General features: G+C 46.8%; 1 protein-coding gene across 1 annotated transcript in view; it reads left to right on the forward strand.

Moving 5' to 3' along the window:
• The window catches only part of LOC142785338 (uncharacterized), a 106,645-nt gene that overhangs the window by 77,105 nt on the left and 4,843 nt on the right, over positions 1–24,697 (forward strand). The window contains exons 6-8 of the mRNA XM_075883819.1: positions 5,776–5,824; positions 11,063–13,166; positions 16,075–16,191. Coding sequence (XP_075739934.1) covers positions 5,776–5,824; positions 11,063–13,166; positions 16,075–16,191 — 2,270 coding nt within the window. The remainder of the gene's footprint in view (positions 1–5,775; positions 5,825–11,062; positions 13,167–16,074; positions 16,192–24,697) is intronic.

A 24,697-nucleotide genomic window follows, 5' to 3' on the forward strand; every position in this document is an offset into this window, starting at 1 on the left:
GTCTAGGCACACTTTTTTTCTAGGAAGCGTTGCCCGACACCGTCGTGTGATGACTGAGAAATAGTAATGGCGAAAGCCCACAGCCTCTAACACAGCCGCGGTAGTGCCTTCTGACTAGACTAAAATGCGTTGCTTTATCGCTCGTCTGCAGAATCTTGCTCTCTGACGCCGTCACATGATTACTGAGAGAGTGTAAGGGGCCCAGTCCACAGCGTCTCTTAATTCGAAGCCTGAGTAAGAGAAAGGTGAAAGAGGCACCATCACCCTCCTCCGCCAAATCTTTCAGAAGGAGTTCTTGATAAGGATATGTTATACGAGTCAATTATTTCACACAAATTGCCTTCTTCGATTATAACTGCTTCTAAATCGTATTTGAAGGTACAATATATAAAGAGAATATCATAGGCGGATATGTTACTGGAAGCCGTGAAAAGTGTTTAGTAGAATGCGCAGGATATTCTGGCAGATCGGCCTCTTGAGAGACGGGAATGGGCAAAAAGTGGAAATGGGAGACACTGCCATTATTCGAACCACGTGACCCGCTGGTACTCTTCAAACTCTATAGACGCATGCAACATAGCCACGTGCAAGTGCACGGATCAACCCGCTATGCCGATTCAGCCTTGAACCCGTGTGCTCATCTGCCTGCCCTGCTGCCACTTATGATCAAGATAGTGTCCCCTACCCCCTTCCCACGAGGAATATTCCTGCTTACTCCCCGGTTTGCAGAGTAACGCCCCGCAGGTCATGCGATTGAATCCCGGCTGCGGCGGCTGCATTTCGGAAGGAGGCAGAAAGGTAGGCCCGTGTGCTCAGATTGGGATGCACGTTAAAGAACTCCAGGTGGTCGAAATTCCCAGAGCCCTCCACTACGGCGTCTTTCATGATCATATGGTGGTTTTGGCACGTTAAAACCTACAAAGCAGTGTAACACGCCCATGCATTGTCTTCCACTGCCTTACGGTTAGCGAGGCAATCACGTGAACCTCTGTTAGCGGAGGCTGTTGCGAAATGAGCTGCGCAAACTTTTACGCGCCAGTCACGCTTTTCAATGGGTTCCTTTCTCAATGTAAACTGTGTACCTGTATTCAAAATAGCCTCAGCCATTTCGTTCTTACGAATGAGGGACTGTTATGCGATGAAGTCCAAATCGAACTTCATTGCTCCTGCAAATGCAACCTGCGTCAAAACAAGCGAGCGATGCAGGCGGACGCTATCACCAGCTGCGTTGTGTCAAACGCAACGCACGGCAAGCTCCCTCAACCCACGGGTCCGATTCGAGTCCGATGATGCAATTGATGCCATCCAGTCTGGTGAGTCTTACGCAACGCGTGGCAATACCACTCGCCCACGGGTGCAATCCAGCCCGCGAAGAGTGGTGGTTCCTGATTGGAAGCTGCTGATGCTAGGATTAATCGGTGCTTCCTAATTGGTGGCTTCTGACGCAACGTCCACCGGCGTTCTGGATTGGAGGCTACTGACGTGAGAGCCTATAAAGGAATTAAGTGGTGCGACTACAATCCGCAGACGAGATCGTTAGAACAGACGACAGCGTCAGAACGTCTGAAGACATCCCGGCTCTTCGAGCTCCTTACGCTGTCGACTCGGCCGGTGACCTTGGCCGCGTCGAGTTTCGTAACAGGGGCGCCCTCCGTAACCTTGTCGTCGGCGCACGACGCAACAGTGGCGGCACCGGTGCGACACGCAATAGGGCGCAACTGGTGGAAGGGCGTCGTCTGACGAACGAGCTCCATGAGCAGGGGCTGATTGCCGCTGACTCGAGAATCCAAAACTGACCCGCAGGTCGCGTGTTCAAATCCCGGCTGTGGCGGCTGCATTTCCGATGGAGGCGGAAATGTTGTAGGCCCGTGTACTCAGATTTGGGTGCACGTTAAAGAACCCCAGGTGGTCGAAATTTCCGGAGCCCTCCACTACGGCGTCTCTCATAATCATATGGTTGTTTTGGGACGGTAAACCCCACAAATCTAATCTAATCGAGAATCCAAAAGGGCGCGCCGTCGAAGCAGCATTTGCTTCAACTTATCGCAAAATCAAGACATCCATACAAGTGCGCGCAGAATTATAATTGGGCAGGGTTGTAATATAATATTATCTGTGGTGTTGCGTCCCAAGATTATGAAACGCCATAGTGGGGGGTTCCGGGAATCTTTCAATGCTGGTGTGCGCTGACATCGCACAGCACACGGGCTCCAACCACTTCGCCTCCACTGAAATGCGATTGCCGCGGCTGGGATCCAGCCCGCGACCTTCGGGTTAGCAGCAGAGCACCGCAACCACTGATGCACCGTGGAATAAAGGCTGCATCACGGTGATGTATTCGTCCGTGACTTTTCAGAGATCGCAGGAAGTGGAAGTCGCATGCCAGCTGTGTGGAGAAATGTTTGGCGAAAGGTGGTAATATGTACCTTGTGCAAGGAGTTTCACTAGAGCTTCAAATGTTACTTTATAATGCATTGTTTTGTCTTAAAATGAAGTATTGGAACCTTTTATGCAGGAAAAAAAACAAAAAGTAACATAACAAGCTGCTTTTATTGCAAAAGAAAACCATTCGGGACATTGATACTGCATTTTATAACACGGCCAGGCTGTTTGCCACATTGAGCTTACTTTTCTTGCAATACGTTCTTCAGTTTAATAGTAATTAAGAAATATGTGGACTGCTTGAAAGTCATTGGCACACTTTTATCTAGTGAAAGGTATAGCAAGCAAACCTCATGGGAGCCAAAGTATTAATAGAAAAACATATGATTAGATACTACCTTTTACTCGCAGGAACCACAGATTTAAAGACTCCTACAATGCATGCCCATTTATTCCAGGCACTTAAGTTTTCAAGGAATCAGTTTGTATACCATTATTCGAAAAGATGTACATTTTCAATACAAGCACGCTGATTACCTACGCTGTTTTTCCACACTGATATTTCAAATGTCACATCTAATCAATTGTTATTTCATTTCATTTATTTACTCTCAATGCCGTAAGGCGTTACAGAGAGGAGGGGTACAATATTAAACAATCAAGAGAAAAGACAACAGCGAGGTGGTTACAAAAAGTGATTGCTGACAGAGGACCTGAAATGCGCAGCGTCGCTGATGGAGACGATGGAGGCTGGAAGGTGATTCCACTGCACGCTGGTCATTGGGACAAACGAGTTCAGGTAGAGGTTTGTTCGGGAGTTTGGCACACCAACTTTTAACGGATGATCAATGCGGGATAATACGTATGATGGAACTGAAAAAGGGGATTGTTTTAAGGTCTGATTGGTGTAAAATATTTATGGAAAACACATAGGCGGGATATCATACAACGGGTTGCAAGATCAGGTAGTTGTACTACTTGTTTCATGTTAGTGACACTGGATGACCAGGAATAATCAGAGAGAATGAAACGAGCGGCCCGATTTTGGATAGCTTCAAGTGTGGAGACAAGATTGGCAGAATGTGAATCCCATACAGAAGAGGCATATTCAATCTTCGGCCGTACAAGGGTTTTGTAAAGCTGCAGTTTTAATGAAGTGGGAGCTCGAGAGAAATTTCATCGAAGGAAGCCGAGCATGTGGTTCGCATTATTGCTAATATATTCAATGTGCGAGATTCACGAAAGGTTATCTGAAATCTGAACGCCCAGGTATTTGTATGTGGTAACCGATAATAGAGGGGAGCCATTCAGAAAATATGTGTTTACAGGGGTGTGCTTGATTGTTCGTGTTAACCTCATATATTTGCACTTGTCGACGTTTAGCTATTAGCCAGGTGTTGCACCAGGCTGAAATTGTGTTAAGGTCGGTTTGAAGTTGTGAGGGATCAGAAGGTTCACATATATTTCTATATATAACACAATCATCAGCGCAAAGACGTATCGATGGGGTTATGGTATCAGGAAGACCATTAATATAAATTAGGAAGAGAAGAGGCCCCAATACTGATCCCTGAGGGACACCAGATGTAACAGGACAGTGAGGAGATTTGTTATCATTAACGGTTACATATTGAAAGCGATTCTACAGAAAACATTCAATTCACCTTACAATGTTAGGGTCAATGCTCACTTTGCTAAGTTTATAAAGTAGTAGTGGGTGGGAGACGCAGTCAAATGCCTTCGCGAAGTCAATGAAAATGCAATCGACTACTGACGCACGATCCAACAAAGAACAGGGATCATTAGTCAAGGTGATTAATTGAATTTCACAGGAATGATTTTTGCGAAAACCGTGTTGGTAGACTGTAAAAAATTAATTAGATTCTAGAAAGCTCATCAAGATAGTGTAAATGATGTGTTCGAGTAGTTTGCATGAAATTGATGTAAGAGAGATGGGTCGATAGTTGAAAGGGAAGAAAACTTCACCAGACTTGTGCACTGGAATCACATTTCCACCCTTCCAGTCGTCGGGCAGTAAGGAACACTGTAAAAACTGTGAAAAATTATAGGAAAGGATCAATGAGGATTTCACATTGGTACTTTTCAGAAACTTATAGTTAATTTCTTCTATTCCAGAAGATGAAGAAATTTTAGCCCCCTGTATAAGCTTGAAAATTCCAGCTCAGTCAATAAAAATGGGTTCCATTGGTTCAATATGTAGGCTTTCTTTAACAGGAAAAGAAGTAGGAATTGTTTTAGTAAAAGATAAAGAAAACGTATTGTTGAGCAACACGCAGCACTGCTCTCGTGGAACAAGTGTTCCATCCGGTGTTTTTAATTTTACATCTTTAGATCTGCTCATATTAACAGCGCTCCAGAACTTGCGGGGATCAGTCGATAAGAGGGATGGGAGCGTTCGCTGATAAAACTCAGTTTTTGCACGTAAAAGGGCTTTTTTATATTCTGATGCGACGCGCGCATAAGCCGCCCACCTTTCAGCGGAACTTGATAGTCTACAGCGGCGAAAAATGCGCTTTTTTTATTAAGCAGTCGTTTTAGTGAGACGTTGTACCACGGTTGGCGTTTAGGACAGGGTATTCGTCTGAGTGGTATGTACTTATCAGTCAGCCATTGAACCTTGTTTCGAAATAAAGCCCAAATAACATTGAGCGGACGCTCCCGAAGTTCAAGAAGGAAATAATCTATAAAAGCTTCCAGTTCCCTATTTATGGCTTGGAAATCAGCTTTAACGTAGTCTCTAATTTGTTTAAACTGTTTGGCGGGGCGCGAAGAGGATGACGGTATAGTAAAATGGGCAACTAAGTGGTCACTCAAAGCAGGCAAAAGCGTTAAAGATGAAACAGACTCGGGAACAGTGGTCAGTAAAAGGTCAAGGGTGCTGGAAGACGACTGAGTAATGTTGTGTATCTTGTCATAGTCATATTTCTAAAAGGTAATACTTGTTATTTTATTATTGCTCATTATTGGTTGGCAGATATAAGTTTAAAATGACATTTTTATCAGTGCCCTTGCGTTTATCATGCGAATTATGAGTTTCCTTCTGTCCGCCTTTATGTTGATATAACATAACATTTGAATGTATTTTAGTAAAATCTTCTTTACCAAAATGCGTGTCATTATATGTTGAATGCTTTGGTCACCTATATATCTTATATTGAATATATTATTATATGATTTACTTGTTATTATTCCTTATGTGAAGGCATAGGGAATATTATTGTCTAGATGTTGATTGTAGCTTTTTGTATCTGTCCAAGCAATTCCTTCAGGTTTTTATTGTTTTTGTAGGAGAAATAAATGCAAAATACGGAATCATAATTCTAAAAAGATGTGCATAACATTATTTTATGCCGGGTCACGTGTCTCTTACAGGGGACAAAAGAAACAGGATAAAGGAAGAGAATATGCCCAAGTACAAAAGGTAAGGCCTGCATAGCGGTTCATATACTAACCAAACAAAGCTCGCAGAGTGTATAACATCCCCTAGTTAAACTAACGTACAAAGCGTATAACGCAAGAGGACGCCAAAAAGTGGTGGCACAAACTCCTCATATATATTCAAGGTGTACCAATCGTTAATGCGTAGTCAGGCATGATATAATGCGAGGTCGAGGCGCTCCTAACTCTTTCGGGATGGAGAGTGCGAGGTTTTTTTTTTTTGACTGAATGACTATAGAGTCAGTTGTCGAGCCATACATTTGAGTTTCACAACTAACACCTTGATTGACTCCGGAGTTAATTGGCTCAGCCATGTATCGGATATTAATGTTTAACTGATCGACTGAGGATTCACTTATTGAGCCATGTATTGGCGACTCACACTTAACTGATCAAATTACCCTCCTTAGGGGTCAATTCTTGAGCTATGTATTGGAGATTCACTTTTACCAGATATGATTGTCGTGCAATGTCTACGAGTTCCCATTTATCTGATCGACTGTGGAGTAAATTGAGTAAATTGTCGAGCGATGTGTTGGAAACTGACATTTATCTGATCGACCATGGCGTCTATTCTCGATCCGTGTACACATGGGTTGCACCCACGTCACATCCGGGAAGGAGAGGACCGAGAACCGCCTTGTTTCTTAACATGTGCAGCTGCTTGGAAGGTAGTCAAGAGCTTTGCAATGACGAGATCTGGTTTTCGTTCGCGCCACCGGCTTCAACGTGACCACTCAGGCCATTTTCGAATGCAGACAAGACGCGGAACTTGTTCTTCTAAAGGAAAGGCAAAACCAGGCGTTACACTTTTTTTTAGTTTTGCAGCGATTATTACAAATCAGTACGCGCAAACAAGGATGTCGTGCAAAAAGCGCCGTGTCACTCGGCTGGCGCACATAAACCGAGAAAACCTGAAGGAGAAATACATTCATGTCTCAAGTCATAACTTCATCACACGCAAGGGCGTTCTCAAGTTATATCCAGGTTTACTACGCTTACTTACGTGATCTCGTCGCTTTTCCAAAATGCTACCCAAATTATTAGCTATGTACAGACTTTTTGCACTCGAATAACCCCGTCTCGTGTTGTTTTATGAGATCTTACGACGTCGCATATGTGAACATGGCTTCTTTCATGAGACAGCCCGCAATTTAATGCTCGACACGAACGCCGATTGGACACCGTGCCCTCTGCTTGGCTACGGCCGTTGTGCGCCCTACTACCGCAGCATGTGCACGTTTCAACCACTCTAAAAAGTGACAGACGAACACGCTGGATGCAGTCGCAGTGGCCACGCTGTTCACAGAGTCTGGAAAATCGCTCTAACGGCTTGCCAAGGACACAAAACCAGAGCGTGATTAACCATCGGCAGTAGGTCCTGTCGAAGCCCATGCATCTTGAGAAAGACACCTCTACTTCGACTATAACGTGAAATAGTGACACAACGAACCTCGCTTAGAACTACGGCGTGCTCTGATGTGATCTGCTTTGCTGCTAAGCTCATCATCCATCCAGTGGTGAAGTAGTTGTAGCCGTCCAGTGAATTATAGACCTTCATTTTTGCAGCGTGACATGACTTGTGGCAAGCGTCAAACAGCCTATTCCCGATGCCGCCGTGTCACCCATGCGTCACGGAAAACCGCAGATCGACTTTCGGCGTAGCATCCTTACCGATGCGCAGTTATTACTAGTCGATGCCATCCCACATTTCAATTTTAGCTCTGTAACGTACACGAGTCGGTCCCACAAGCTCTTCGCAGCACGGCGGGCAAAGCGCGTGCATATTTTCTTGCGCCATATCGCTCGAATGACGTCGACAAGCTCCGACGCTGTGGTAATGTGCCCGCGCAGCCCGACTCAATGTTCCCAAACATGGCGGTCACTCACTTTGATAGCCAAAAATGACTTCACGTGCAGCCCATGTATTGTAGATTCGCGTTTAACCGATCGACTGTGCAACCAATTGTTGAGCCATGCATTGGATATTCACATTTACCTTACCGACTGTGCAGTAAATTTTTGAGCTTTGTATAGGAGGTCTGCGTTCAAGTGATCAACTGTGGAGACAGTTGCTGAGCCATGTCTCGAAGATTAACATTTCTTTTAATTCAGAAAATTGGCGCAACACAAAACAAAGGCGTAATTGAGAGAACGAGTACGAGCACACACCACCTACTAATCTATTTTCGAATGAACACTCAGTATGTATGTCACAGTAAGCACATGCGCAGCAGTCCAAACTCAAAAGCGATCTTGCAAAAAAAATTCAAGCTTGATGATGATATGTGGGGCTTAACGTCCCAAAACGACCATATGATCATGAGAGACACCGTAGTGAATAGCTCTGGAAATGGCGGCCACCTGAAGTTCTTTAACGTGCACCAAAATCTGAGTACATGAGGCCACAGCATTTCGGCCTCCATCAGAAATGTAGCCGCCGCAGATGGGATTCTATTCCGCGACCTGCAGGTCAGCAGCTGAGTACCTTAGCCACTATACCACCACAGCGGGGCAAAAAAAAAATCACTGTTGTGCAAGACGATCGATGGTACACTAATAACTCTACTGCAGACTATTTTAATAAGGTAAACTTTGGCGAATTCTTCGCTGATGCGTCACCACTTCGCTTATGATGTTTGCGGAAGAAAACATGCTACAAACAGCGTGACACTCAGGACAATGGCAGATAATAGTCAAGTGCTGTAGGATAACGGAGTCGTCCATCTGTGTGATTTTCTTATGTTTTCCACCGTTTTCTGTCTCCTTGAATATGTACCTACCGCTCAAAGAAAGCACGCTAGAGAACGTCACGAATTCGTTCTCCGATTTGTGGAAACTGTCGTTCAACTCTTTTAGAAGTTGCTGGCATATTGCGAATCAGCGTATGATCATGCCATGAAACACTGAGTAACAAAGTTTAGAGACACCGCTTCGACGCAATATTCGCGGCACTATTGTTGACTGACTAACAGAAACATACCCTGCTGGAATCGATGAGAAGCTGCTCGTCATAGACAGTGCCACTTGCTTTAGAGAATCCTAACAAGCGATGAGATGTGAGTTATTAACTGTATTGTTAACTCGAAGGTGAAGTCACCCTCATGTATTTTTTTCTTCCAAAAAAAGTACGCATAAGTCACTTCTATGTTCAGGTCCTGTTGGTAGTCCATCTTAACGGCCAAGACAGTCTATCAGGCAAGGGCGTAGGCGGAAATTGGTTTTCGGGGCAAGGAGGGCGGCACCTTTTGAAATAATTATTTTTTGCTTGTATGCCGTGGAGAAAAGTCGCAGTTTCGTCGCAAGCACGAAGAAATGAATGCGATAGCACAACTTTGAATGTAACGCTGAGAACGGAAAGCAGATCGAAACGTGCAGCGCACTGCTCACGCACAAATGGCGCACGAAAACAACACACACAGAACGAAAGCCAACTAACAACATTTACAGCTCGACGGTTAACGCGCTGTTCAAACAACAACGACGCACCAAACGTAACCACGGGTACTGATATGAGTGCGAACTAACAAGTGTCCCAATTGTTACTTGACTGTGTTTGAAAAGCGCGCTCTTTTCCCAAACGGGGACTGTCTAGCAAGCATAGTGATCTTTGTGTGCCCGGACGCTAAACGCAATCGTTCCGGTACGAACTAAGCCAAAGACGTGTGACTCTGTATTCTCCCCCACCACAGGATAAGTCGCGGATAATGCCCCTTCTCTCTGCGGAGCAAAGCACGCGTGTGTGTTGAGCGCGTATCGCGACTAGTTTGGCGACGATCCCTACGCCGAGCTAACGCAGAGCGTGCTCATCGCGCCATCTCGCTGACTGTTCTGAAAACACGCCATCTACCCCGTGCTGTAGATATAAATAGCTTGCCGTTTCAACGTTGAAGGAGGTGCTCCTTCGCGGCTCAGTGGCTAACGCCGTGCGCTTACGAACGAAAGGTGAAACGTTCTATTCCATGCGGCGGGGCTTTATTCTCGATTATTTGATTGATTGGTATGTGGGGTTTAACGTCCCAAAATCCCCATATGATTATGAAAGACGCCGTGTGGAGGGCTTTGGAAATTTCGACCCCCTGGTGTTCTTTAACGTGCACCCATTTCTGGGCACATGGGCCTACAACAATTCCGCCTTCATTGGAAAAGCCGGGATTTGATCCTGCGACCTGCGGGTCAGCAGCCGAGTACCTTAGCCACTAGACCACTGCGGCGGGGCCTCTCGATTACTTATCTTTCTCGAGTGTCTATATATGTAAATACGTATGCATATACGGTTAATGATGGCGATGCCGATGTAGACGCCGGCGGCAACATCCAGCCCCGAGGGTTTATGTAATTGCTATCGCAATGAAAACATTTCTAAAAGAGAAGGGCAAAATATTGGTGTAAAACTTGGCCTATGCTACTGCCATCAGATTTTCTTAACACGTGGCCAGAATGCAAGCAAGGAAGTCTACCATACCATTCTAGAATCGTTCAGAGATCTTATTTGCAGGAGGAGGCCTGAATGGTCAGAAAAGCAGGCGTAGATTTTGCAACATGACGATGCCCTGGCTCACGCGTCACTCCTTGTCCGCCGCTAATCAAAAAAAAAAAAACTCTACACTCTTGCTGTGCCCCACCCACCAAATGTTCTAAGCTAACCCTATTTGACTGTTTTCTATTTCTGAAACTTTAAACCAATATGAAAGGACATCATTTCAAAACCACGAACAATGCGAAAACAGAACTGCATGCCATTTCAGGGTGTGCTTTCCAGGTTTTCCAAACAGTTTAGCGACGATAGAAACAGTGTTTGCCATAGAGAGGACAAGTTTGACAAGAGATGTACGTATAACGTTATACAATAAACAGTAAAGGTGCCATTGCAAAATGGTTGGTTTCTTTTTTACCACAACTTAGACCTTTCGAACCGAAGAAAGAAAGACGTAAGCGCAAATTTTAATAAACCAGTCATTCTACTTAATTCACCAAGTTTTATCTATGGTGTTAATGAAGATCCTTCAGCTAGGGAACCTGCCATTACGCTAGCTCGATATTGTTGTGATAGACACATAAATCAATATTTATACGTCATGATACCTTGCTCAATGGTAACACCACCATCTTACAAAGAATGTCAAGCTTGAGGAAGTAGGTTTTGCGCTGAATATTCATGAAGTTTAACTTTGCCTACTATAGCCACTCCAATACTAAGAGCATGTACGTTATTGCACAGGTGGCAGCAGGTGAAGGCATCGGGCACCTTCCCGCGCCATCAAGCCAAAGAATGACCGCTGCAACAGCCCCTCTCAAGCCTTCAGTTGCGCCACTGCCAAGCCAAGAAGCTAGCACTCCACATCTAGTGCCGCCCGCCGAAGCTCCTGTACCGAAACAGCTAAGTGCCAATGTCGTCTATGCAGCACCGCCACCACAACAGCAACCGCTTCAGAAGCCGCAGCAACCGATGGCTGCAGCGGCAGCGGTGGCACCGCTAGTGCTCAGCCTCGAGCAGCAGGCGGCAGTGCTGTCGCCTGCGCCTGAGGAAAAGCCTCAACCAAAGCTGGAAGTCAAAAAGACGGAATCTGTGCCACAAAAGAAAGAAGAGTCCAAAGAAAAGGTCGAAGTAGTTGATAAAAAGCACGACAAACAGCCCAAGGACGATGCTAAGTCAGTGGAAGGAAAGAAGGGATCCCCCCTTTCCAAGGAACAGCTAAAGGCGTCCCTCCTGTCGGAACCATCGCTTGTCCCCAAAGAGCTCTTGATGACCAAGGATGTCAAGCCGCAGGCGTCTCACGACAAAAAGGCCACTTTACTTGACAAACTGGATGCCAGGGGCGACACGAAAGGAAAGGAAAAGCCCCCTAGCAAACACGAAGGCAAGCCCGAAGGCAAACACCACGAAGGCAAGCTGCATGAAGGCAAACAACATGAAGGCAAGCTTCACGAAGGCAAGCACGAAGGGGACGCCGCTTCGAAGACGGCGACGTCCGACGTTGCAGCAACGCCATCAACCGCCATGCCTATGACCATGAGTCAGCCGACATCAGCCACTACTATTCCGCCATCCACGGCCGGTTCCATGCAGAGTAAAGAAAAAAAGAAGGATGACAAAGGTCATAAACCTAAGGACAAGAAGAGTAAGAGCAAGGACAAGAAAAGCAAAGGTAAAGAGAAGAAGAAAAAGAGGGGCTTCTGTCCCTGGCTGAGCAGTAAAAGCAGCAAAAGCAGTAAGAGTACCAAACCGAAAAGAAAGCATGGAGACAAAGCCAAAAAATCTGCCTCTAAGGAAGTCATCACCCGCTCCGAGGCGAAGACCACGGAATCGAGCAAGCACAAGTCTAAGAATGCCAGAGAAGGCTCTTCCAAAGAGAGGAGCTCCAGATCTAGGAGCAAGGAGAAATCTGGCAAGGATAAGACTAGTAAGGAGAAGGCTGGCATAGGGAGCAAGGAAAACGCTGACAAGCTGGTTAAGAAGTCGAGCGGGGAGTTGGTCTCCAAAGAAAAACACAGCAAAAATAAGCACAGCAAAGAGAAGTTACAAAGCAAGGAGAAGCACCACAAAGACAAACACGGAAGTAAAGAGAAGCATGGAAGCAAGAAAAAGCACGGAAGCAAACAGAAGCACGCAAGCAAGGAGAAGCTTAGCAAGGAGAAGCGTAGCAAAGAGAAGCTGAGCAAGAACAGGTCTACCAGCAAGGAAAGTAAGAAGGGGGCCAGCAAGGACAAAATTAAGAAGAAGCACAGCAAGGAGAAGAAGCCCGGGGAGCCAAAGTCCGAAACCGGTGGCGGTGGAGGAGGGCATAAGCGCGAGCCCCACGTGAACGCGTCAAAGGTTAAAAAGCCTTCAGCCGAAGGGCCTGGAGGTGGCGCCGGAAAGAACGACTTGAAGAGTAACGCGTCAAAGGCGAAGAACCGGGTGTCTCGTAAATCACAGTCCGAATCAAGCGGTCTTGCCAAGTCTTCAGGCAAGAGCTCAAAGTCATCCACCGTCCCCAAGCGCAAACCTGATAAGGACAGGGGGAAATCTGACCTAGGAGTGGCGGGAAAGAAATCCAGCTCCGGGGCAGGTCGTACCGTTCATCGTAAGGCGCGTAGCGCTAACAGGCTCTCTTCCGGTGGCTCAGACCTGTCGCTCGTCACGGGCAAGATGACGTCCCGAAACATTCGTGATAAGCGCCGCCAGCGCCTGACTAGGGTGCCTCACAGAGCGCTCTCTGAAACGCAACGCACGTCGGATCCCAGTTACAAGGGGCTGGATTGTGCCGCCACTGGCGACCAGCAGCTTGTGATCGCTTTGCTGGGTGGCTTGGCCGCCGATTCCAAAGGCGCTAATCTCGAAAGTACGTAGCATGTTCTTTTATGGCGCCTCATCGTTCTTTTGAGTTCCATAATCAACCTAAAACGCTGTCATCTATAGTTTTTCTGAATTGAGAAGATGCCTTTTGGGAAAAGTAGATGCAGCTTTGAACATGTCGAATTATGGCTTTCGTTTTGTGTCCCAGGAGATGGAAAATAAGCGCAAACCTAAAACGCCCACTTTTCGGAAAGACTAATGAGCGAGCTTCCTTCACTTGCTTCTGTATATTCTAACGCGCAGTTTCCATCACCTGATAGGGACATAATAGAATTTTTGGTCACTCTATCAGTTCGTGTGCACGTACATCAAATGACGCAAGTAACTAAAGAGGTCGTAGTCTATTAGTAAATGTGTTACAGAGAAAGTCTCGGCACGCTACCACGTTTTTACTCAAATTGCAACAATTCTGAGCTTACTCTTGGTCCTGATGAGATGACGTGTGTCTGGTACGAACGTGCAGCTGCTCGCTTTTGGAAACCGGAAGAGGAAGCACAATACCGCTATTTCTGTTGCAGAGAGACAAGGTGCGGTAGTCAAATGTTTTTCGCTCTCCGTGCTCAAAGCGAGATCACTTCAGAGCGCTTCGAGATGGAGGGCAATGTTCTTAACTATTGAACTGAACGTATCAGGAGCTCTCGATTTTCACCAAGTGGACGTGCCACAAACTGCCAGAACTGACTGGAGCATTCAAAAACGACTCAAAAATTGTACCATGAGTGTCATATATTAGGGTTACGCTAGTCCAGAGACCTACCTCGCAATGGAACTGAAACACAGCCTTTTTTATGCTTTTCTCCTCCTTTTGTGTCATCGGCGAGCATAGGTCGGCCAAACTCACTCACTAATGAAACATATCTTGCGCTTTTGGACTCACTCAAACTCATGCTTATCAAAATTTTTCTGAGCCGGACTCACACTAACGAAAATTTTCTTAACCGGACTCCCTCAGACTCAGACTCACGGCTCGATCTGAGTCTGAGTGAGTTTGAGTGACATGGCACTTGAGTCTCTTAACCTAAAATTGTTTTTTGACCATGATGTGAATGCTTTATAACATCAATCTCTCGTTAGCGACACTCTTCTCGGCGTGTTTTGATGAAGTACCTTCGAGTAAGAGATATGAGTGCTCGTAAACCAGTAAGGTCATTTTTAAAGAGGTAACAACATAAGATATATTTATCAAGAACTGCCTTGGAAGAGTTGGTGGGGGGAGAGGGTCACGGTAATGGCCCATCTTACGTAATTCATGACTGCATTCAATAAATATCGAAATGATGTAAAAAAAGACACTACTTTGAAATACGTCAAGTAGACTTGATCATAAACGTGAACCCAGGTAAGGCTGCTAGTCATGCGGAAGATTACTAGACAGGGTATATAGTAGTAGTAGTAGTAGTATATAGACAGGGTATATAGTAGGGTACGCATTTAGGGTAATGAGCTCCTTATTCGTACATAGTACATATATTCGGTACTATTTGGTACGTAATATTCGTAATACTTCATGTAGCACTTGGTCTTATAGATTTATTATTACACCTTTTGAGTGCACAACCATATTCCTCTTTTCATTTGATTTCATTGATACTCAATCCTTATAGTTCTTGTGATCGAAATATGATCGTAAAGGGCACCTTTTAATGGACGAAACATTAGTGTCTCTGACATAAAAAGTGCACTAATAAATGTATAAGTAAGTTACTCGGTGCGCCAATAACTATGTTTTCTGATACACATTTCCTGTGACATTTTAGTGCATTCTAAGCGCGTTCGCACAATTCTTCGCTATTGCAGTTGTACATAAATTTGAGTATTTTGCTTATTGAGCAAAGCGTCAAGTCATACGTCATCCTGATAATTATAGCTCTTTTACACCCAAGCTGGAGCGGCAAAGCGAGCGTTTCGAAGCGGCGAGTGCATGCACCTGTTCAGACCGCACGCATCCTTTGGCTGCAGCCGCACGGCAGATGAGGCGAGACCGCTGGCGCTTTCGCGCACGCGTCGCTAGCCGTGGTCTATGTTTCTTCCGAATGAAGACCCTCTCCCAAGGATACACCAGCGCCACAGCGTCACCACCGCCACGTGGCGTTCTGATTGGCTGCGGCAAAGCGGTGAGCTTCGGTGGGCGCCAAAAAATTGCTCCGGGACATGGAGGAAGCAAAGCTGAGAAGAGGCGCTCGCAATGCATGCTGCAGAGCGAAAAGTGTGGCGGAAGTCACGTGCTTGTGTAGGGGGGCGTGGGACCGTGTGGGCACGCCAGCGTCTAGTGGGCCAGCGACAGGCAGACGCCGGGCAGCAAGTTTGCAAAGGCGAGCCGCTAGGCACGCCGGCACCTTCCTCTCGCAGGTGCATTTTGCGCATGTGCGAGCCGCTGTAGCGTGCCCACAATTTAGAGAAGTCCTCTACTCTTCCCTACTTCCGCCTTCACAAAATGTGACATAACGGCCTCCTCTTAGTTTATTCTTTCCTCCATAGTCCGGGATATCTGTGTGCTATCGGACCTGCCACCTCGTTTTCCCCGATTTCGCTGCCTGGAGAAAGTTTCTCCCATTTTTCGCTTTGCCGCTTTGGCTGCCCCGTCTTCGGCTTCCTGCAATCCCAGTTAGCGTGAATTACAAGTCAAACCGTGAAGCAGCAGATCGTCTCTACTCTTTAATTGGGGATTAATCAATCCTATTTCCCTTCATTTCTCTTCGCTGACAAGTTCTCTAATGCTTGGTCAGGCTTCGTTTTATTGAAACCTCATCAGTCGTTGGTTTTTTCTTAAAATGTGCGATGCAGTGGACTTTTTTTGTTTGCAAAACAAAGCCATCTTGTTATTGTTATGCATTAGGATACATTGTGTAGCCTGTGAAACTCACTGGCATTCTTTTGTTTTTGTTTTGGCTCAGGTGCTGCCATTTTCTCATTGGGTCCTGAAGAGGACAAGTGGAAGTGCGTAGGCAGAATGCCAAGGCCTCGCTATGGTCACCAGGCCGTCGTATATCATGATTACATTTACGTCGTAGGTAAGTAAGACGACCGTAGAAAGAAAGGCTTACATCAGAAGCCGGTACGTATATCCACTGTGAGTACGATATAGTTGAAGTCAGGGGAACCAAAACACAGGTGCTTCGACTTGGTCCCGTTTCCGCACTATTTTCTCGCATAGCGTGTTCCTACTGGCCCTTCAAGACATTCTTCTGCATTTCAAGGTTTCGAATTTACCGCCTTTAATATAATCGATTCGTGATCTTATTTGAGTGGTGCGTTACATTCTGTCTGCGCAGGTAAAAGCCAGCGATAGACATATTAAATACTGTTAAACCCCGTCACAACAAACTTAAGAATGTCAAAAGTGACGATACAACGAGCTATTCCACTTTTCTCAGCTTTATGTTCGCAGAACACTATGTTACTGACCTTCCATAAGACGTAACGTATTCATCCTTAATATCAATGTAACGAAATTTATTGCAGCCAGAATGAAATATATCCACGTAACAAATTATATCTGCTGCTAGGTAATTGGCAGAAAGATCAAATGAGGTTGTCGTGTTGCTTTTATGCGATTGTGTAGGACAACTCTTTCTTTTTTTGTGTGGCACGCGATGGTTACCGACGTTGTGCGTTCATCGAAGCGAGTGAAAAATTCACAGTTTTGCCACAGAAGCGAAGCAATTCCCGCGATAACAACAAATTATAAGATCGCGTGCAGAATGGCAAGTAGATCGAAACGTGCCCCGCGTCTCTCACGCAGAAAGGTCGCACGAAACGTACTCACAGGTACAGATTGACGCGAATAAGCGTCTCAGTTGTTACTTCGCTGTGCCTGAAAAGCGCGCCCTTTTCGCAAACGGAGGCTGTGCAACGACAGCAGTGATCTTTGTGCACCCATTGACTTCAACAGAATCGTTCCTGCGAAACTCAAAGGCTAGCTAAGAGATACGATCCTCCCCACGGCAGGATAAGGGCACGCGATTGAGTGTACACCCCGTTGTTCTTTACGCTGACCAAAGAACGCGTGAGAGATAACAGCCGCCGCGCGCTCACTGCGTGATCTTGCGGATAATGCTGAAAACACAATAGCCCCCCCCCCCCCCCCGAGATGCCCGCCAGCAGCGGTAAGTGGTAGATATGAACAGTTTGCCGTTTCAACGTTCACAGTGGTGCCTCTCGGTGGCTCAGTGGTTACCACCTCGCGTTCTCGACGCGGAGCTCCCACGTTCGATTCCGCGCGCCCGAGTCGGTTTTTCAGAATTTTGTTTCTTTCTACCATTTTCATATATACAGATACGTATACATATACGGTGCATGACATCGACACCGACGTCCACGTCGACCCCCACACCCACTCCAGCAGCGAAATCCAACCGAGAGTGTTCATATATTTGTTATCGCAATAAAAGCAAGTAGTTTGGTTCGGTGAACATGCATCATCACCATTACCACACCGGGTGACGGCCCTGGCTTTAATGGCAATCTCCGGCAACATAGATACGTTAGACTTCATATTAGTACAGTGCGTCGGGCCTAATTTCTTTCGGGTCCACGCTTGGCGTTCAGCCACTGGCAAAAGGTCTTCGCATATATATATATATATATATATATATATATATATATATATATATATATATATATATATATATATATATATATATATATATATATATATATATATATATGTTGTTATCATTATATATGGTTATATATATATATATATATATAGGTTAAACTTCAGGCGTACAAAACTATTGTTCGGCCTACCTTAGAATACGCTAGCGTGATCTAGGACCCGTATCACCAATATCAAATAGATAAACTGGAGCGTGTTCAGAGGCTAGCAGCGCGATTTATTTTTTCCGTTTATGAGAGGAGGCAGTCAAGAACAACCCTGCTCACTGAGGTTAAACTTCCTCAACTTGCCATTCGCCGAAAAATCACTCGACTAAAGTTTTTATATCAGCTTTACAACAATAGGCTCAATTTAAACCCTTCTCTCTATTTGCGTCCCCCAGGAAGAGTCTCATCAAGAACCAATCACCCACACGTAATTATGCCCTACACACCGAGAATTAACACATTTAAAAACACTTTTCTTGTCAGAACGATTGTCGACTGGAACTGTCTTGCCGCCGATTTCTTTGAGAATGTAGACACAGTTGAATCTTTTGTTGGTATATTAGAATTGTCATTGTATGTTTTAGTTCCCACTCTGTAACAGCCCGACAGGGCTTACAGTATTGTGAATAAATAAATGAATAAATAAATAAATATATATATGTCCTTATTATTCAAACATTCTGTCGGAGCTTCCCGTGCAAGAAAGAAGAGTTCTGCGGCTATACGGTGGATTGTCAATTTAACTAACTTTCAATGTAACGAAGTAAACAACCAATGTTGAGCTTTCACAGCAGAATGGGAAGCGATGGTTAGTTAACAGACTACTTGCCCTACAATTATGAGTCAATAGTGGTGTTGGAAACGCCGACGACTTCCCACATTCGGTGACAGAGGGGGAGGCAAAATTTTGGATGGCGTTTTCTGGTTACTGTGATTATTGGACATGCACGAAGCGCAATAAATGAGACACGAAAAAGCTACGCGGCGCTGGGTGTCCCGAAATCTTTTCGCCCACTTCTCTATCTTCACGATTACACTACAGTTAATTCTAATACCATTCCCTATACTTCCCTTCAACTAATTGTCTGTCAGTTCTCAACAATATCGTTACGTGGAAAATAACAGTTGTCGGTCCGCAGCCACAACGCAGCTCACTGACAACGTCCACTTCTTTACTCTCAGTCTGAGGCACCTTACTTGGGTATGCCCCACTATGCCCTCTTTCAGTCAGACGAAATCACGTAACACGACCCCCGGCGGCAAAACCGCCGACCCGGCGAGTTTACGGGGCCACAGCAGGAGCAGTGTGCTAACGCTTGAGCCTTGATACGTGGACGATGTCCCTTGACAGCAGAGCGGAAGAGGTTGATGGATTATCAGGGACAATTTCATATGTAGTGTCGGTCACTCGTCTAAGCACGCGGTATGGGCCCGTGAAATGAGAGAGAAGTTTTTCTGACAGGCCTGCATGTCGCGTAGGGGACCAAAGAAGAACGAGGGAGCCTGTTGGAAAGTGTTCGTCGCGATGCCGCTCGTCGTAACGATGCTTCTGCGAGTCTTGGGACGCCATTAATCTGCTGCGGGCAAGCTGACGAGCATGGTCAGCTCGGGTAATAGCGTCGCGTGCATATTCAGAAGTATACTGCGCAGCGGCTGGCAGGAAGGTATCCAACGGCAATGTTGGTTCGCGTCCAAACAGAAGGTAAAATGGCGAGTACACGGCAGTGTCATGCCGGGAGGAATTGTATGCGAACGTCACGTAGGGTAGTGCAAGGTCCCAATCACGATGGTCGGCCGAGACGTATTGTGATAGCATGTCTGTCAAGGTGCGGTTTAAACGTTCTGTAAGCCCATTTGTCGGGGGGTGGTACGATGTCGTGAGCTTATGTTGGGTAGAGCAGGAACGCAGGATATCGTCAACCACTTTCGAAAGGAACGTATGGCCTCGGTCTGTCAGCAGTTGACGAGGGGCTTCATACACTAAAATGAGATCGCGTAGTAGAAAATCAACGACGTCTGTAGCGCAGCTTGTTGGCATGGCTCGCGTAACTGAATAACGGGTCGCGTAATCCGTAGCCACCGCGACCCACTTGTTTCCGGAGGCGGATGTTGGGAAGGGACCGAGAAGGTCCAAACCAACACAGAATAATGGCTCCGATGGGATGTCGATGGGCTGAAGATATCCGGAAGGTAGTCTCGACGGCTTTTTGCGACGCTGGCAAATTTCACAAGCGTTGACATAGCGACGTACAGAACGTGAAAGGCCCGGCCAGTAGAAGCGGTGGCGCACAAGGTCATATGTGCGAGAGACACCAAGGTGACCCGCGGTTGGCGCGTCATGGAGCTCGCGTAGGACTGTAGAACGCAGGTGCTCTGGTATGACCAGAAGTAGGTCGTGACCATGGGGTGATAAATTACGCCGATATAAGGTGTGGTCCTTTAAGGTAAACATGCGAACGGAAGCGTCTTGCGGTGAAGATTCGAGCTGTTGTATTAGGCGGCTGATATCCGGATCGCGACGCTGCTCGTCCCCGAGATGAAGCAGCTAGGAAATGGAAAGGACGCAGCCCACAGAATCAGTGCTCGTAGGATCGCAGTCGGCCACAGGGTAGCGTGACAGACAATTCACATCTTTGTGCAGTTTTCCTGATTTGTACACTACGGTGTAAGAATACTCCTGGAGGCGGAGTGCCCAGCGGGCGAGACGGCCTGTGGGATCTTTGAGGGAGGCGAGCCAGCAGAGAGCGTGGTGGTCGGTAAGAACTATAAATGGTCGGCCGTATAAGTAAGGGCGAAATTTCGCGACTGCCCACACCAGCGCTAGGCATTCGCGCTCTGTGATGGAATAATTACGCTCCAAGGTGGACAGCAGCCTGCTGGCATAAGCTATCACGCGATGCTGCCCACGTTGTCGCTGAGCCAACACAGCGCCTATTCCGTAACCGCTGGCATCGGTGCGCACTTCCGTCGGGGCCGTAGGGTCGAAGTGAGCCAGCACAGGAGAAGAAGTGAGCCAAGTGGTCAGGTCGGAAAATGCTGCTGCTTGCGAGGGACCCCAGGTAAACGTCTCATCCGGTTTGAGTAAATCTGTTAGGGGCCAAGCGATTTCCGCGAAGTTCTTGATGAACCGCCGAAAATAGGAGCAGAGCCCCACAAAGCTGCGGACATCTTTGGCGGTTTTCGGCACAGGAAAGTCCTTCACAGCTCGAACTTTTTCTGGGTCAGGCTGTACACCATAAGCGTCAACAATATGCCCAAGTATTGTAATGCGACAGCGACCAAACCGGCACTTAGATGAATTCAGCTGAAGGCTGGCGAGACGGAATACATCAAGAATTTTTGACAGTCTCTCAAGGTGCGCTTCAAAAGTGGGAGCAAACACAATCACGTCATCCAGATAACAAAGACACGTAGACCACTTGAATTCATGGAGCAGGAAGTCCATCATTCGTTCAAAGGTGGCGGGGGCATTACATAAGCCGAAAGGCATGACTTTGAATTGGTAGAGGCCATCGGGTGTTACAAAAGCCGTCTTCTCTCGGTCCATGGGGTCCACGGCAATCTGCCAATAACCAGAACGAAGATCGATGGAAGAAAAGTAGGCGGCACCATGGAGGCAATCAAGGGCGTCATCAATGCGGGGCAGAGGGTATGCGTCTTTCTTGGTGATGTTGTTAAGGTGGCGATAGTCCACACAAAATCACCACGATCCGTCCTTCTTTTTAACTAATACCACCGGGGATGCCCAGGGACTGGAGGATGGTTCAATAATGTCCTTCGCTAGCATCTTGTTCACCTCCTTCTGAATTATGCTCCGCTCAAAAGCAGACACTCTGTAGGGACGGCGGTGAACAGGGTTGGCATCACCTGTGTGTATGCGATGCTGGACAAAGGACGTCTGCCCAAGAGGTCGGTCACTAAAATCGAAAATATCCTGGTAGGCCTCGAGAAGATGTTGTAGGGCTTCAACTTGCGGAGGTGGAAGATGAGTGGCGATCATGTCTACAATTTGACGGCTGCCCGAATGTGTTGCGAGTGATGTGCGCTGCGGTGAAGCAAGTGTGTCTAAGGCAAGCACTTCAATTTGTGAATCGAGCAACGGACACAGGTGGGCCACAGAAATGCCTTGTGGAAGCGCATGATTCATGTAGCCGAAATTGACAAGAGGTAGACAAGTTTTGTTATCTGTGATGCTGAGCACCGTATAGGGCACTGCAACATTGTGCGCAAGGAGTACGTCGGTGAGAGGCGTAGCGTACGTAATAGTCACCGTCGGGCACAGCTGGTGAGCACAGAAAATCAACGTACGTCACAGTTTTCGAGGGCAGGTGAACAAAATCGCTGCATTGTAATCGGCATGTAGGTTGGTACGGGGCGGCACTGATTTGTGGTAGTTCAAGGCGGAGCACACCAGCGGAGCAATCAATCAGAGCAGAATTGGCGGCAAGAAAATCGAGGCCTAGTATGAGGTCGTGGGGACATGTTTCAAGCACGGTAAAAAGGACGACCACTTGATGACCGGCTACGGTAAGTTGAGCTGTGCACATACCGACGACAGGGACTTTTGCACCATCTGCAGCTTGGACGACACTGGTCAAGGGGGGCGTGAGGACCTTCTTCATGCGACGACGAAAACGCGAACTCATAATACAGACGTGAGCGCCCGTATCTATCAAAGCTTCAACAGGTGTACCATCAACATATACTTCTAGGGTGTTCCGGTTCAAACGCAATGGCAACAGAGGATTTTTGGGTAAGGTCGACAGGGCAGCTTCACCTCCAGAAGCTGCGCAGCCTAGTTTTCCGGGGACGCGCGGCGGTTGAACGATGGCGAGGGAGAGCGGCGACGCGTGTTTGAACGAGAAGGGCGGCTTTGAGGCGGTGGCGACGACGGGGCAGGGTGGCCGTAGTCCTCAGGGGCAGTAAATGCTGTAGACTGAGTGTGGGTCGGATAACGGTGGTTTGGTGGACGGAATGAGTTACTGTAAGCGGGGTACGAGCCAGAAGACATAGATGGCCATTGACTGCGGCAGTAACGAGCGATGTGTCCTGCGCGACCACAGCGGAAGCAGATTGGCTTATCATCAGCTGTCCGCCATTCAGACGGGTTCCTGGTTTGAATAGAGTACGGACGGCGACGTCTCATGTCCACAGAAGCTATCGAGGGACCAGTATTATCCAGTGTGGATGCAGTGGACAGGATACCAAGGTTTGCGAATTCCTGGCGGACAACAGCCTGGATCAAGGCGACAGCTGGCGTTGAGGCGTCGGGCAACGCCGGTAGTTTGTTGGCAGCCGGGTAAGCAGCCTCGAGTTCACGTCGGACGATGCGCGTCACGTCTTCGGTTGTAGACGGATGACAAGGAGTGGCTTCGCAAGACGACGTTTCCGCGGTGTTGGGTAGGCGCTGAAACTGATGCAAAATGCGTCGACTCTTCACCTGCTCGAGACGGCGGCACTCTTTGATCACGGCGTCCATGGTCGTTACGTTGGTGAATACAAGCAGACTGAACGCATCGTCGACGATTCCTTTTAACACGTGCGAAATCTTGTCGGCATCAGTCATGTTCGGATCGGCCCTTTGACACAACGCTAAGACGTCTTGAATATAAGTCAAGTAGGGCTCAGTGGACGTCTGTGTACGGACAGCCAATTGCTTTCGGGCATCAAGTTGTTGACCAAACGGGTTGCCAAAAAGGTCGCGGAGCTATTGTTTAAACATTTCCCAGCTTGTGATTTCGTGCTCGTGGGTCTCAAACCAGGTACGAGGGGTCTTGTCCAGATAGAAAATGACATTCGCAAGCATAACGGTTGGGTCCCAGCCATATTGCTTGCTGATGCGCTCGTACATGCTAAGCCACTTGTCCACATTCACGTTGTCCTCTCCAGTAAAGGTACCGGGATCACGGGGTTGCGTTAGGGCGACGTACCGGGTTGCTGTCGTTGCTGAGGTAGGTGGCGAAGCCGTATCCTCACCCGGAGCCATGGTAGCAGACTTAAGGAGGCGTCCACTGCGTAGCTCCGTTGTCAGAAGAGTACGCAGCACCTCCACCAAAATGTTACGTGGAAAATAACAGTTATCGGTCCGCAGCCACAACGCAGCTCACTGACAACGTCCACTTCTTTACTCTCAGTCTGAGGCACCTTACTTGGGTATGCCCCACTATGCCCTCTTTCAGTCAGACGAAATCACGTAACAATATTGTTTCTAACAAAGAAAAAAGTGAGTATTCAATTTACCCTTCTCTCTTTTATTCATAGCGAGGGTCTCGTTCTGGCAGACTACATTCCTTCAGAGAGTATGCGAGGGATCATTGGTCAGCTGCCAGCTCGTAAAACTTAGCAACGTTGAATAAACTTTTTGAAGTCAAAAGATTGTTAAACTAAAAAGGTAATATTTTGGAAGAGATTCATGTAAAATATTAAACATAAAATTGATATCGTAGGCATCTATACTAATATTAATTATGATAAACCTATTATTTTAATATCTCATTACTATATTCAAATCTGATTATTATCAACAATCTGAACCCCAGGTCACGTGTTAGGGGACGCTCACAGGCAAAAAGTTAGTGCCCCACACTCGCCGAAAAGGCAACAGGCGTCGCTGACTCGTGCTTTCACGTTTAGATGCACGTACATACCCAATAAAGTGGAAGCGGGGGAGGCGGGGGATAGCCACCATGGTGCCGTGATAACTCGGTAGTAGGGCATCTGACAGCTTATTTGAAGGTCGCAGGCTCGGTCTTTGCACATGGCAAGTTATCTTTTCGTCGACTTTTTTTTTCACAATTACACTATACAATTACTTCTGATGTCATCTCCTATACTTGCCATATTTGTCTGTCAGCTCTTGTGCTATTGTGTCTAACAAATAAAATGAGCTACTCAATATACCTTTTTTTTCTT

The sequence above is a fragment of the Rhipicephalus microplus genome, unplaced genomic scaffold, assembly GCF_043290135.1.
Source record: "Rhipicephalus microplus isolate Deutch F79 unplaced genomic scaffold, USDA_Rmic scaffold_21, whole genome shotgun sequence".
NCBI lineage: Eukaryota > Metazoa > Arthropoda > Arachnida > Ixodida > Ixodidae > Rhipicephalus > Rhipicephalus microplus.